Source organism: Protopterus annectens, chromosome 8.part0 (genome assembly GCF_019279795.1).
Source record: "Protopterus annectens isolate FY-2018-M chromosome 8.part0, PAN1.0, whole genome shotgun sequence".
Taxonomy (NCBI): Eukaryota; Metazoa; Chordata; order Ceratodontiformes; family Protopteridae; genus Protopterus; species Protopterus annectens.
The window spans coordinates 1,166,352,695-1,166,369,027 of record NC_056741.1 but is presented as its reverse complement, the minus strand read 5'-3'; the positions used below and the strand labels follow the sequence as shown (position 1 = coordinate 1,166,369,027).

Below are 16,333 nucleotides of genomic sequence, written 5' to 3'. Positions count from 1 at the left end.
CTTGAGGATGATAACCTAACCAATCAAGGGGGACAAAATAAGATCTAAACCTTCAACAACAAAGTAAGGCACATTAACACGACAGATTCATACACAAATGTATACCTTGTCTCTGAAAAATGTTGCAGCACATATCGGACAGAGCAGCACCCTTGCCACCTTCAAGGTAAAACTAAATAATTGGAAGTGTAGCCTCAAATTCTACTCTAGTTTATGTTATGTTGTCTTGCCCTTCGTGCATGAGGATGGAGGGAATTTTGGAAATTTTCTTTTGCTATGCTTGTGATGGTCTACAGGTTGCCTAGCACTTGCCTATAACCTATAATTTTAAATTATGAAAAAAAAAAAAAACACTGTGTCTTGCAAAGAAAGCCCTCTTGGGTGCAAAATAATCCAATTTTGGATGACCCACCACTTCATTATTCAAGGCGCTTCTCTGACATCGCTGGGCAAATTTTCAAAGAAACAAGAAAGGATATGCCCAGACACTCTGCTAAAAATAAAGTGTGCCATATAATGATGTGGGACAATTTTGTAACATGACTGATCCACACCCTACACAGGATATGATGCCACAGTCTCCATAATAAACTTTTCAGCTTACTTAAATTTCCCAATTTCAAACACTCTTACCTTATTTTTGTGCCCACTGATTAAACGAATACTTGTATTTTCTGCCCAGTTGATGTACCACAGTGTCCCTGCAGTAGTGCCTACAATTCCCATGTCCAAAACTTCATCAAATGCAGCACTGACCACTGTGCCATCCAATGTCATTTCATGCACCAGCAAAACAGAATGTGACCTATTAGGGTGAAAATACTGGAATAAAAAAACATTCACAGTGATGCAATATTAATTATTTTACAATTTACAACCACTTTTGAGAAATAAAAAAAGATAAAAGCTATTATAAGGAACTTCCAAAATGTACTACATTTTTGCATATCATACAATGCTAGAAAAGTACACACTGTCATAACATTGATTAAGAAAGCAAATTAAAATCACTGAACATTGAATAACTTGCTTCACATGCAGGGCAATCAGTTATTATTAATCATCTAAGAAGGACTTTCAAATATGACTGTTCAAAAGATGGAATTTCATTGAAGAAAGCACCACCAAATACAGCATAATAAAATCACAGTAAAAAATCAATAGAATAAAAACACTTTGCAGAACATTTACAGAAAATGCATAAACTACAATTATATGTACAATCACTCATGGTGCTTCTTGTTGAAGATAAAGTCTACCACATCTCCTACAAGAAACACCATTGTCTTCAAATACTCTGACATCACTCTCCTTAAATCAGTTTAGTTCAAAAACTGCATACAGTACTCAACATGTGGTCTCAAGAATTTCTGATACTGAAATAAGGACATCATTGGTACCACTGTATCAGCAAAACACTAATAAGAAAGACACAAGAAGAACAAGCTTGGAATAGTATTGAGAACAAGGGAAAGAGATGCGATAATAGCATTTTGAATATGCAGGGGTTTCAAAGGAGGGGGATATGGAACAGAAGAGGCTGTTTTTTGTGACTAAATATTCCCCCTTCTCAACTACCTTAGAGAAAACTGTTAGAGAACATTGGCATTTAGTATCGGAGGATGCAATCATGGGACATCTTTTTTCAAAGTATATTACGTCCTCCTATGGGAGATATGACAATCTGAAGGAAATATTAAGTGGGGATTGTGGTTTTTGTGGTAGGGCACAGACAGAGGGCACACGAGCATGTGGTCATTATTTCGTTTGAGGTAGGGTTAAGAATTTAAGCAGGTGCAAGATTAATGGCAGGTTATACAGGGCCAGGGAGACTTTTTATTGCAACTCCCAAGGTGTTGTGTACATTATTGGATGTGGTTGCCAGCAAACTAAATGGTATGTTGGGCAAACTAAGAGAAAGGTTAAGGTTAGAATCATGGTGCACTTGGGGGATGTGAGAAAATGTAATATGAACAGTCCTGTAAGGCTGCTATTTTGCATCCGCACACGGGGGGACTCAGAGACTAGTTTGTTCTTTAGTGTGTTGGCATGGTCTTTCTTAAAATCTGGAGATAGTTTTAAAGATGAACTTAACAGGCTAGAATGTAGAATGATTTTGAATTTTAGAACGCTCTCCCCTACAGGTATGACATGAGTTACCTGCATGTCAGTGATGTCTGGGGCTCTGCATTCTTCTGGGATGGACACGGGCCCTTTTGGGGGTGGGGGTGGGGGGTAAAGTTTGCACTGAACCTGTCAGCCATGATGTTAGCAATGTCAGTTGGTTCAGTGTATTTTTTGCCATTTTGCACTAGCATATCTGAGAGTTGCCAGCTAGATTCTTGACAAAGCTAAAGAAGGCTTTGTGATTATCTTTAGAGTCTTTGGCAATTTTTCTTTCGAAACTGGCCTTGGATGATTTTATGAGGGATCGTAGTTTCTTGCTAATACTGATCAGTGATGCCTTTCCTTTTTGGGATTTTGCTCTGTCATGTAATAGTTTCCTCCTTCTGTTGTATAGCTTATTTATGGCCGGGGACCACCAGACTGGTTTCCTCTTTTTGGAGGAGTGAGTCTTGGTTTTACTTTGGATTGCTCTTGAGTGGAAAACTGCTGAAATGGCTACAGATCTTGCAGAATGTGCCTTAACAGGCCGAGGCAACTCTATTTTATTCTTGTTATACATGAAGGATATACAATCCTTGATCCATCTGGCCAAGGTCACCTTGCTGACTTGTTTACCAGACCTTGTACTTGAAAAAGAGAAAGATAGTTGGTCAGATTTTCTTATGCCTTTTGTTCTGAGTAGATAAAAAGCACAACTGTCTGTGAACATATAACAAATGCAAACAATATTCACCTTTGTTTGTAAAATTGGGAAAAAAATACTGGTAAATTAATAGTCTGATTGATTTTAGACTCTGACAACACCTTAGGTAGAAAAGTGGAATTTGTCCGTAAGGAAACTCTGCCTTTGTGAAAAATCAGATAAGGTGGTCTTACATGACAATGCTTGAATTTCTGTAATCCTTCTAGCAGAGGTTATTGCCACCAAAAATAAAGTTTTCCATGACAAATACTTTAGATCACAGTCTGCAGATGGTTCAAAGGGGGAATGCACAATGGTTTGTAACACTAGAATTAGATCCCAAGGTGGAGGAGGGTCCTTAATAGGAGGTTTCAACAAAAATCTCCCTTTTATAGAGAAGCCAAAGAACATTCTTCCAAGCCATTAGGGAAATATGAAATTGCTGCTAACTGAATTTTAATGGTAGACGGGGAAGCACCTGCATTGAAAACAAAAGCTAAGAAATCTAAATTATCATCAATAGATGCAAAAAATTCATAGTAAGCAATGGTCAGTGGCAATGATTTTTCCGGTACTGATGCCTTAGACCTGGTATACACTGGATCCGAAGAACTTATGAATGGAGGATCTAGCTTTAAGTGTCAGTGTCGAAGGAGATGATGGCACCTACAGACTTCTCTTTTTAGCCTTCTTCATGGAGTACTTCTGTCATGAGCAGATATGGCTTCTCCAAAGGCAGAAGGAATCAAACCTTTTAGGATAATTTTTTTCTTTCAATAAGGGCCCTATGATTAAAGCCATGGCAAATACTGCAATCTTCTTGTAAATGAACAGGACCCAAACAATACACGCACAACAGGTGCGAATCTGACAGGATACTAAATAGGAAAGTTTTATTTTTTTGTTTAGCAAATGAAAGAAGAGTAAAAGTGAAAGGAACTATCAACAATGATAGTACAAGGTACACAGGACTGTACGGAAAGGGGGCCATCAACAACGATAGTGCAAGGTACACAGAAATGTACGGAAAAGGGAGAGATACAAAAACTTCAAGGGTAGAATGATAGAGATATAAGAATATTTAGAGAAAGACACAGGAATTACATGACAATATCAGCAAAAAGAGAGAAATCTAAAATATTATCAACAGATGCAAAAAAGGGATAACTATCCCTTTCGCAAACCCAAATGGTAAATCTCTTCCACTTACTAGTACAGAGTTTACAGGTGGAAGGCTTATGAGAAGCTGAGAGAATTTGATGTACCGGAGAAGAAAGGTTAACTCACCTGGCAATTAATGGAACTGGAGGAACCATGCTGTCAGCTTGAGGTTCAGAATGTTTGGATGAACTAATCCCTCTGGATGGGACAGAAGGTCTGGAGCTGGGTCCAGGATCTAAGGTCAGGTTATTCAATCAAACAAGTCCAAAGAAAGTAGAACCATATCTATTGAGGCCAATAAGGTGCAATGAGGATTACTTTGCTCTTCATCCTGAGTACTTTCTGTAAGAATTTTGGGATTAGAGGTATCGGGGGAAAGGCATATAGGAGTCCGGGGGGCCAGGTGTGGAGAAGAGCATCTCTTGGGGACTTCCCTGGAGGGGGGATCAGGGCAAAGTAGTTGCTGCACTTGTTGTTTAGGAGAGAGGCAAACAGACTGCAGCAAGGCTGGCCCCATTGAAGGAAAATCTTTTCTGTCACCTTTAGATTGAGAGACCATTCGTAAGGCTGGAGAATACATCTATCTCAGTCTGTCTGCTATCACATTGGAACTCCCCGAATGTGTGTTTTTATCACAAAGCAGTTGGAAGACATTGCCCACTGCCAGACTCTGAAAGCTTCTTGACAAAGTGGGAAAGATTTGATTCCTTCATGTTTGTTGATGTACCAAACTACTGATATATTGTCTGTTTGAATTGCAATTGTACCCCCAGGAAGAGCAGTTTGAAAGGCTTGCAACGCTAAAAGCACTGCTCTTAACTCCAGAACATTGATATGGAAGTTGGCCTCTAAGGGGGACCAAGTGCCTTGGACAATCTTGCCCAAAAAATGCCCACCCACCCCATATGGGAGTTGTCCCTGGTCATTACAGCCTAGGATTCTGAAGTACGAAGGGGCGGCCCAAGAGAATTTCTTTGGAATGTATTCAGCAAGTTAGATCTTTTCTGCAATGACTGGTGATCAAAATCTGGTCTGACACGGGTTGGTATAGCACTGACCATAGAAATGCATGCAGCCATTGCAGAACTCTCATGTGATATTTTACGATCTTACTAGGGGAACTACAGTTATTGCTGCTGCCAAAGAACATAGAGCCTGTAAAATTAGATGAGCAGATACTTTCTTGCTGTGGATTATTTTTTTGAACCTGTGTCCTGATTTTCTGAAATCTCACAGGAGGAAGGGATGCTACAGTTGTTGTCGTATTTATCACTGCCCCTATAAACTCTAAACTCTGTTTGGAGTCAGATGAGATTTTTCATAATTTATAGTGATTCTTAAGAATACACAGGTCTGGAGAACTAATCCCTTGCTTCTATCAATCAATGCCTGGTCAGAGTGGCAATGAGCCAGTCATCCAAGGACGGAAACACCTGGAATCCTTGAGGTTTCAAGTGAGCTGCTACTACTGCCACACACTTGGTGAACACCCTGAGGGCTGTGGTGAGACCAAAGGGCAGCACCCTGAATTGGTAATGACTGGCTCCCAGCCGGAAGTGGAGGAACATTTTGGAGTATTTGTCCATTATTATGTGATAATATGCATTCTGATGATCTAGCAAGCATCCAGTCATCCTTTTCCAAAAACATAAGAATTGCCTGTACCAAGACCATCTGGAATTTTGTTTGCCAAACTGATTTGTTCAATACACAGAGCCAAAACTGGTCTCCAATCCACTGTCTTTTTTGGCACTAAAAAGAATCTTGAATAAGTTCTGGATCCTCTCTGGTGTGGTGGGACTTCTTGGCTGACTCTTTTCTCTAGCAGTTTTTGAAGTTCTAGAACTGCTGGTTCCCTCTGACTGGGTACAACATTGGGGATTCTTTTCCATATTGGGGGGGGGGGGGTGAAAAGAAAAGGGCATGCTAACATTTCTGGAAATAATCCTCTGCACTCAAAAATCTGTTATTTTTAGCCAAGTGTTTTGGTTCAAGGGTAAGCATCACTCCAAATGCCTCCAGAGGAAGACAATCAGGCCCTCCCTTTCAGGAACTCTGAAAGAGCTTACCTGGGAAGGAGCCCCCAAATCCCTGGTTCTGCGGACCACCTCTGCCGCATGGACATCTTCCAATGTAGTTCCCCCCTCTGCCCTTGGGAAAACTGGCTCCACATGTATCCTGTAAAGGCCCTTGGGACGTTTTGGACCACATCTTTCCACCACCCCTCTGATTCTAGTAAAGGATCTTTGGGGAATGGCAAAACATACGCCCACAGCAGAAAGGGTCTTACCATTCTTCTCACACCTGGATAATGTCTCTCAAACTTTTGGGCCAAACAGAGACAATCTTGCAAAAGGAGCAGTCTCGAATGAAGATTTAAATGGCTCCGCAAAATCACATGAGCGCATCCAGGTGTATCTCCTTATGGCTATGCCTGAACCCGCCACTGTGGTGGTCCCTCTGGCTGCATGTGCAAGGAACCTCATGGACGAATTTGACACAGACTCTAGGGTGGCCAACTGGGAAACATCTTTTCTTTGGACTTCCTCAGTAACAGCTCTTGGCAGGGTATCAGACAGCTCCTTGATAAGATCCCTTTTGAAGTCTGGTAAAATGTGACAGGAAATTCAAAGACCTTAAAGCGAAGGTTGATGAAGTGTAAACCCACTTCCCAAATCTATCCACCGCCCAAGACTCTGTGTTGGGTGGATGAATAAAAAGAACTCTCTTCAACAAGTTCCTTTTTGGTGGTGGCCACTACAACCATGCCATCTACTGCTAATCCTTAGGACAGAATTGTTTATCCTCAGGAGCAGATAAAATTTTGTCCGGTCTCTTGGGGATGGGTTCAGTGGTGTCTGGTGCCTTCCACGCCCAGTGAGAGATCAACTGAATGAGCTTGTCAGTGGGCAGAGTCACCCTAGAGGTAGACGGGTGAGTACCGAAAGCCTGTAGTTAAACTGATTCCTCAGAGAAAGGATTCTGGGTCTTCCAATCATCCCTGTGTTTCAAAACTCTTCCCCTTCATCAAAATCAGTGTCTTCTGTGAACCTTCTCAGGGGGATAGTCTGGTGAGGTATCAGAAGATGACAGAATCTGTATCTGAGGCTCCTGAGGATTCAGCACTCACTGCCCAGTGGAGACAAAGGTCGAACGAGTATGAGGAAGGTATTTGCTTTGTGGAGGAAGGGGCCGAATGAGGGACGGCAACAGACAGGGTCTCTACATTGCCTCAAAGTCTGCCCCTCCCGAAAAGGGAAGGGAGCCTAGAACAGAGAGAGACTGCCTCAGAACCATGGTCACTCCCTGCTTTGATGAGACAGCCCCTCAAGACAGAAGCTGGAGCCAAACTAAACCGTGCCAAGGCTTCCAAGGTGCAGGGATGGCTCCGAAAAAATTGGGGTCAACCCCGGCTCCTCAGAGCCAATAAGGCAGATACAACTCCAAGAGGTCTCTGGATCTGAAATAACTGGTTCAGAAGGAAGAGAGCTCTCCAGACCTGATACAGTCGGCACCAGATGACTCGGAGCTGGAAACTCTAATACCTCAGAGAAGGCATAGTTAAAGGGGTAAAAGAAAGTTCTGCTCCTAAACCCATAGGGGTCGGAGCTGAAGGGAGTTCTGTAAATCCCCTGGACCACAAGATTTTATTCACCAATCTCTCCAAGTCACCTTCTGTAAGATTTTTGGTGTAACGGATGGAGATTAGAGGGGGTGATTTAGGCCTTTTCAAAAAACTTCAGGTAATTCACCCACAAAAGGATCAACAGATGGGGAGTAAGTTGTCCTAGCCAAAACTTTTTTCTGTACTGTGTCAACACTCTGTCCCGATGTAGTTGGTGTTAAGGAAGAACCAGGGAGCAATACTTCTTCAGCCGAAGACTGAAATTGCCCGTGTACAGAAGACTTCAGCGTCAAAATTTCAGTCTGCAGCAATGGTCAGTGCCAATGATTCTTCCGGTACTGAAGCCTTATAGGTTCATAGATAGGTACTAGGCTATTGGCCCTAGGGCATATATAAGCCTAACCAAAAAGGTACCCTGGCTTTCGCCACCCAAGAAAATTATTTTCCTGTGCCCCTGTCGAGCAGAGCCACAGAAGTGATCCCCAGGGTGAATTTCCTATTTCCCATCCAATCATCAATATTTTTCTTGAAGAGTGAAAATGAGGAGCTCTGTTTGACATAGATAGGTAGTTTGTTCCAGAGTATGGGAAGTCTCTGGGACAGGAATCTATCCCTCCAGCATGTTCTGTTTATTGTGGTGACAAGGTTTAGGTCCCTACAGCGTGTAGCTCGGAGGGATTGGGATTTCTTTATGTGAAGCATGTCCAACAGCTCTGGGTTTGACATAGCTTTGTATGCTAGGCAGAGATCGCCTCTGAGTAGGCGATATGCGACGGAGTAAAGCTGGAGTTTTTTGAGACGGTCTGCGTAGGGCATCTGTCTGAGGCCAGTAATCCTCTTTGTGAGGTATTTCTGTGGCCTCTCCAGTTGTTGTAGATGTCCTGTGAGGTACATACCAAAAGGGGCGCTGTACTCTATAATGGGTCTAATGAGTGATGAGTAGAAGGGAACAATGACCTCTTTTTTCTGGATGAGAAACATTTGTGATGAGGTGTACCACGTACAAGGATTTCCTGACCACTGTGGCGATGTGATTATCAAAGGAGAGACTACTATCCACCTGTGTCCCAAGGTCTCTTATCACACTTTTGGTGTTTAGTAGACTACCACCTATGTGGTAGTTCATGGGTACAGTTTTTTTTTACCACAGGGGATCAACAATGCCCTTTTTGGCATTGAGCTTCAGGCCATGGCTTTGACACCAGACATCTGTCTCAGTGAGGCCCTTTTGTAGGATGTCCACATCGTTAGGAGTTTCGATTATGGCTCCCAGTTTGCAGTCATCTGCAAACTTCATTAGCCAAAGACCTTCTGTGTTTGGTATCTACTTCTCTGAAGTACAGGCTAACAGGAGAGGACCCAGGACTGAACCCTGTGGTACTCCACTAGTCAGTGGTCTGAAGTCGTATTTGGAGTCTGCTACTTTCACAGTGTGGGTTCTGTCCATGAGCCAGTTGGCAAACCATCTTGTGACATAGGGATTTATACCTAGTTTAGTGAGTTTATCTATAATTCCAGAGTGGGGGATGGTGTCGAAAACCTTGGCGAGATCTAAATAGGCGGTGTGAACCAACTTACCCTCATCTATGGCTTTGGTGACTGCTTCAAAGAAGTCTATCAGGTTTAGGAGACATGATCTGCCTTTTACAAACCCGAACTGGGTGGGGGTCCAGAGTTTGGAGATTACCAATGTCTTTGTTTATAAGTTCCATGATGATCCGTTCCATGGCCTTGCAAACCAGTCTCGTCAGGCTAATGGGGCAATAGTTCCCGGGGTCCGCCATGGCTCCTCCTTTGTGGAGTAGGATAATTGTTGCTGTGCGCCAGTTAGTGGGCACAAAGCCTGATGTGAGGCTATGACTGAACATGGTACTTAGGTGGGGTGCCAGTTCATTCTGTAGTTTGTGTAGAACGCAGCCTGGGATATTGTCAGGTCCCATGGATGCTGTGTTCTTGGTTTTGGAAAGTGTGTTTTTAACCTGTGCAGCCATGATTACAGGAACTTTGCATTCTTCCGGTATAGAGATGGGCCCTCTAGGGGGTGAGAGGGGGGTAAAGATAGCACTGAACCTATCTGCCAGGATGTTGGCAATATCAGTTGGCTCTGTATATTTAGTGCCATTGTGCTGTAACTCAGAGCAGATCTGAATGTTGCCATTGAGATTCTTGACATAGCTATAGAATGCTTTGTGGTTGTCTTTAGAGTCAGTGGCAATTTTGTTTTCGCAATTAGCTTTGGAGGATTTTATGAGGGATCTCAGCTTCTTACTGAGGCTAACCAGGGAGCTCCTCCAGTCATGGGATTTTACTCTTTTGCAACAGTTTCTTTCTTCTGTTGTAGAGTTTGTTTATGGCAGAGGACCACCAGATTGGCTTCCTTTTTTTGGAGGATAGCATCTTGGTTCTGTTAAGGATAGCACGATCCATGCACTCGTGTAAGTGCTTATATACAGTGTATTTGTGTAGGATTCAGCAGTTGTACCTCTATTGTCCATCTTCATGGGTGTCATGAAGTTTGCCACTTCTGTCTTAAGAAGTGTGAAGTTGGCTTTGGAGAAATTTTTTACGGTGGTTTCCCTAATGGGGGGTGGGGGCGGGATGTGGATGTCTAGGGTGATTAGCTTGTGGTCGGATCTGACCAACGAGGAATTGACCTCTGGTGTGGAACACCGGTCACCCATGTTGGTAATGACCAGGTCTAGGATACTGCTTGCCCCTGGTGGGGGTGTGAATAAGCTGAACCAAGGCATTGGAATTTATGAATTTTGGAAAATGTTGAGCAAAAGAGTCGGTACATGAGTAGTTTTCTCAGTTAATGGTGGATTAGTTGAAATCGCCCATTATTAGGGTGTTGGGTTGTACCCTAATATTTTCCAGTGTATCAAGAAATGAGGACTGGGAATCCTGGGGCATGGTGGGGAGGCGTCTGTAGCAAGCTACAATTTGGATTCTGGTCTTGCCCAGAGTTAGTTGCACTTGAATAATCTTGGATGCATTATGCTGTGCAACTAGCCTGGAGGTGTAGATATCCTTAATGAATATGGAACTCCTCTGCTTTTAGTGCTTCGGTCCGGGTTAGGTGGCCAAAAGTTGTGGTATGAATTATAGCCTGGTAATGCAGGGGTGCTCTCTGGAGCTTTGAACCAAGTCTCTGTCACTGCACAGACGTCTATGTTCTCCATTTTAAGGAGTGCCTTGAGTGAGTGCATTTTGAGGTTTAGACTTCTAGCATGGAGTAGCATTATCCTCAGATTTTGCTGACTTGTACCTGTTACGATGGTGAATTTGTCATTTGAACCTTGCCTAGAAAAGGCACTATAGGGGTGTGGCAAGAGCCTTAGCCAGTATCCGGAATCCCAAGGGCGACAGGTGCAGGCCATCTCTGGCAAAGCATCGTGGTCTGTCGATCATGTCATCCCAGGCAGACAAATACTGGATCCCCCTAGAATGACACCAGAGGCTTAGCCAATTGTTGAAGTCAATCATTTTGTTCTTGTACTGTGGTATCATTCTGGATGATGGCAGAATGTTACTCAGGGCTAGGGGTCATACCTGCCTGGGCTACAAGATCAGAGAGCTCCTCCATATCTCTTTTCATGTAGTCCAGGGAGGTACGTCTCAGGTCATTCACACCAACATGGACAATGACAGAGTCATATTTGTACTTGTTGTGGAGTGACATGAGTGCATGTGTTATGTGGCTTAGACCTGGTATCCACTGGATCCAAAGAACTTATGAACGGAGGATCTAGCTTTTTTAAGTGTCAGTGTCGAAGGAGATGATGGTACCTACAGACTTCTCTTTTTAGCCTTCTTCAATGAGTATGGGGAGGAAGGGGAATAAATATCAGTTTTACTTCTGTCATGAGCAGATATGGCTTCTCCAAAGGCAGAAGGAATCAAACCCTTTAGGATTAATCTTTTTCTTTCAACAAGGGCCCTATGATTAAAGCCATGGCAAATACTGTTTTTGTAAATGAACAGGCCCTAAACAATAGACGCACAACAGGTGCAAACTTGAGAGTGAAATGTTATGGCCGCACTACTGGCATTTCTTGAGGCCAGAGGGACCCTTAGGTTTTAAGCCATAACAAAAAAGCTAGCAAACGTACACACCGCACTTGCACCAAAAAGGAAAAGACAAAACGCACACTCAAAAGGATACTAAATAGGAAAGTTTTATTTTTTTGTTTAGCAAAGGAAAGAAGAGTAAAAGTGAAAGGAACTATCAACAATGATAGTACAAGGTACACAGGACTGTACGGAAAGGGGGCTATCAACAACGATAGTGCAAGGTACACAGAAATGTACGGAAAAGGGAGAGATACAAAAACTTCAAGGGTAGAATGATAGACATATAAGAATATTTAGAGAAAGACACAGGAATTACATGACAAAATCAGCAAAAAGAGAGAAAAAAATCTGAAGAAAAAAGTCAAAAAAATTTACTTAGCTCTAGAAAAGCAGCAAACAAGATCTGAGGTAACTGGGAGAGAAGGATTTTGGGTAGAGGTGATGCTCAAGAGTTTTTGCACTGCACAAGCTGTAGTAACAGCCAAGTTGATTCCGATATCGGGCCTGAACCCATATGTCAAGTATAAAACGAAAATTGACATCAGATCAACCTTTATAAACACACACAACATGAACAATAAAACTGCTAATCTGGAATCTTGGATCCACTGTGAAAATCCAGATTCCCTTGTCAATATAAAAGCCTGTGACAAATAAATGGGAGTGAGGTGCTATCACTTCTAAAAAGGACAATTCCATCTAGTTTGGTTAATAAGCATTCTCGCTAAATGATCAATCACCTGACTGGTTAGTCTTTCAGCTTGCACTGTGTGTGCGTGTGTGTGTAGGGGGGGCAAGCAAAATATATTTGACCACCCTTTTCATTAATATTCTTTTAAGGGATTCTTTCTAAAACAGCCTAGGATCACTCCAAAAAGCTACTAAAGGTGACTTGAATTTCCTCTGGATGGGACCAGTGAAGGCATAACTATGGCTTTCCCTGGTAACTCAAATCCTAGATGAATCCACCTGTCCAGTCCCTCTAAGAATTACACTCTCCTAGATACAATGGTGACCAGGAGAGTAAAGAGATACTTCAAATAGTTCATGTGTCCTAAATGTCTGAGTGATCACTATACAGCTTGGTTATACAGCTATTTAAAAAAAAAACCTTTGCCTACAACTTCAGTCAAGTTTGCACATAATGGTAAATTACCTGAGTCAATTATCACATGTAATATCTGTAAATTTTGTTATACTGAGCTGCTGAGCTATTTGTGGCACCCATGGCTGCAATCTGAACTGTGTCTGCCATATATTATTTTAGGTTTTAGGGCATCCATGCCTACAACTTGCGTCTTTTTACTATATGGTACTACAAACATTGCTACTAGTTGTCTGTTTTTGCATGATCTGTGAAATACTTTAGTATTTTACCAATTGGCATTGATATATCTTGTAAATGGCAGTTAAGAACCTAAACTACTACAGATGTACTATAGTAGCATACTACCAGCAACTTACTGCACTCCCCCATCCATATTCCAGGCACCATGGAAGCAGTCTACCAGTACTCCTTCTGTTGTCAGCCTACATGCATTAGGCACATTGAGGCAGTGCAGGAATTGCTTCATGCACACTGGTAACTCCTTACTGTCACCAGACACAGAATCCAGTTATGAGAGGTGTATATACATGTTCAAACTGGCAAATTTCTTATGTTCCTCATGTACCCAGATTGTCAGTGCTCATTACAGATCTACACAAAGACATCACAACCCTAATACCAAACTTACATAAGCAAAGGTGCTAAAAAATTATCCCTCCAAAATCCTCCCAGACAACATACAAACCTGCATAAACCTAGGCAGCAAAATCACACCTCACCCACCAAACACAGTACTGCTACCATCACTAACACGGGTCACCAAAGCATTATGTAGAAGACCCTACATCTTTCACAGCATACTTCTACAGATGAAAACATTCTTCTTATAGGGGACTCAATAACTCTGCATACAGATATATCACTCACCAGGCTGAGCAAAGAAAGTGACGGTCAGCCACCAAAATGTGAAAAACCAAGACTCTTAGATTCCTTTCGCCAAAATATGTATACGACTCAATATAAACAGTGACATGGCTGGGCTCTCTACATATGCTTCTGTGGCTGGCTGACAACTAGTCTTGAACAATAACCTGTTATCACCACAAAATTTCAAAATGCAAACAAAAAATGGCTTCAACAAATAGTCCAGAAACTGATGACATTTAAGAAAGACTCAAATGAGTCAACAGTCCTACTTTAATGAGATATCCTGCACATCTCTGCTTGGGGCTTCAGCATATTATCAAAGGCATTCTCTGCCTCCATAGTACCTTGTCTTGGGTAAAATCAGACTCCTACACTTTACAACCTAGCAGATTTCAATCAAGCATATATTAACATGGCACTGCCCAAAGCTATAAACCTAAACAAAAAACTGTCTACCCTTGAGGCCTTCCTACCCTTGAAAATATAGATATCTGTATAACGCAAACATTGTTCCAATCTAGTGACACCCCCCTCCCTATCTAGTTTTTAGTGCATATCGGATGTTTAGACCCTCTGTTTATTACAAGTAACCAAAGCAGTTTTTCAACTCACAATTTACCAAAATCAGAGAGTCAAAAAAAAAGAGAAAAAAAACAGAAACTTTTTTTTTTAAAGGAGACAAGCCCCCACTGCACCTCATCCCACAATAATATATAGCCCAACTCCACGGTCACACCACAGTAGCAAAAAGGACAAAAACTTGCACAGTGGAGAAAATCACTCCACTGGCTTCAACACCTCAACATTTAATTTCCAAATTAAAGCTACTCAACAGCAACTCTTGCTAATGGACTGTAGTTAAGCCTACACCCTCTACTGGCAGGGGGAGGCATGGTGGCTGTGTCTCTGGTGATGATGGGGGATTATCTATTTATATTAAAAAAAAACATTATCTGTCAATTTATCCAGCAAGATAGTTACCTAGAACTCCTGTATATCCTTTTAAATGAAAGTAAATCTACCTTAAGCAAATTAGAATTCCTAACTACTGAATCTAATGTAATAATTCAGGGTGGTTTCAACTATTCATCCATAAACCATCTGACAAACACCAGAAATAAATATGCACAAAATTTCCTGGATATCTCCAACATCAGCTCTCTCAATGAATAAGTGCCTCCTCTATACTAGGGGCTCAAACTAACTAAATCAGGTTCTTATGAATATAGGACCATTGTGCCACACATCTGTAGCTGTTCCTTCTGTAGTCAGATCTGACCACCGTGACACACCATTCCCTGTAAGATCTAAATTCTAAGATGCCCCCTCATTTGTCTATCTTCAGACTACTCCAAGGCAAATGTCTTAGCATTAGCTTCCTACCTAAATAGATTTAAAAGCTCTACACCCCATGAGGTCCCCATATTTGAAAGTGCCACTTATACCATCGATCTCTATTTCCACCTAAACGCATTCACTGAATCTTCTGCCTCATTTGTCACAAATATAATGCTGAGCTCAGAAATTAATCCCTTTGGTACAAACCAAGTAACAAACTTTGAAGAATGAGAAAAAAAAACTCATAGCCCTAAGAAATAAACACATATCTCCTCAATTAAAAAGTGACCTCAAGTGGATAATTAAATTAGTAAGGCAAGAAATTAAGATCTGCAAATATAAATTATAGTAATTATAAAACCTTTTTTTTAACTATGTAAGAAACTTTAGAAACAATACCCTGCACTGAACTGGTATCAAATACTACCACTCACTCTGACCCCCAAGGATACTGCAGATATGCTAGCAGACAACACGCATCTCAAATTTCTCCTCTTTATCCCCTCCAGGACTCCCCCCACAGCAACCACAGAGTCCCCTTCCCTCCCACAATTACTTTAAAACAAGTACTAAAAAGCCCTCTTCAAAAAAAAAAAAATAGTTCAATGGGTCTGGAAGACATACTAGGCTTTTTCCTTGATAGTATAAAATACTACCTTACAGACTCCATAGTAAACCTATTTAATCTCAGCCTTTTCACAGGTAATGAACCTGTAGTTTCAAGCACATATGTACTGGTCACTTTTCAGAAGGATGACCTAACTTCTAGCCTGGAAACGGATTCCTGTTCAAATGAGGCTAGCAAGGCTAATGGACTATACCATCATGGAATTCACAAATAAGGATGCTGTCAACTTATAATTCCTCAAACCAAAACAGTCTGGCTTTATCTGGGATCGGTCAGCCCTACCTAACTTGGCTGAAGTTTTCAAAACAAAAGAGTCACAAAGAGCCACAGAGCCATTAAATAAAGTTAAAATTGTAAATACTGTCTATCTAAACTTGGCAAAGGCTTCAGACCTACCCCAAATTCTGGAATTACTGATATAAAGATGGCCACTGAGTTGGAGCCTATGGTAGCGATGTCATAGTTAAATTTAGAGAGTTAATCATATAATGAATGTCTCTTCTAAAGCCTTACATATGGAAATGCTGGTTACAGACTTACGGTTCTGAGATTAAATGATATCGGTTTATGTTCTGACATAACTGGCAAATGAGAAACAAGGGGGCTGGTACAGGTACAGGGGCTGATAACAGAATAAAGGCAAAGAGAAAGAGATGGTGCTAAGTAAAAAAAATAGATCTGGTTAAGTTTTTAGCTGAGTCTAGAATACAAGCTACAGTTAAA

The 16,333-nt window shown here is 41.6% G+C and overlaps 1 protein-coding gene across 1 annotated transcript in view; it reads right to left on the bottom strand.

The window, feature by feature from the left end:
* Positions 1 to 600: 600 nt before the first annotated feature.
* WDR90 (WD repeat domain 90) overlaps positions 601 to 16,333 on the bottom strand; it is a 1,773,335-nt gene continuing 1,757,602 nt past the window's right edge. Inside the window, exon 36 of the mRNA XM_044079383.1 lies at positions 601 to 805. Coding sequence (XP_043935318.1) covers positions 601 to 805 — 205 coding nt within the window. The remainder of the gene's footprint in view (positions 806 to 16,333) is intronic.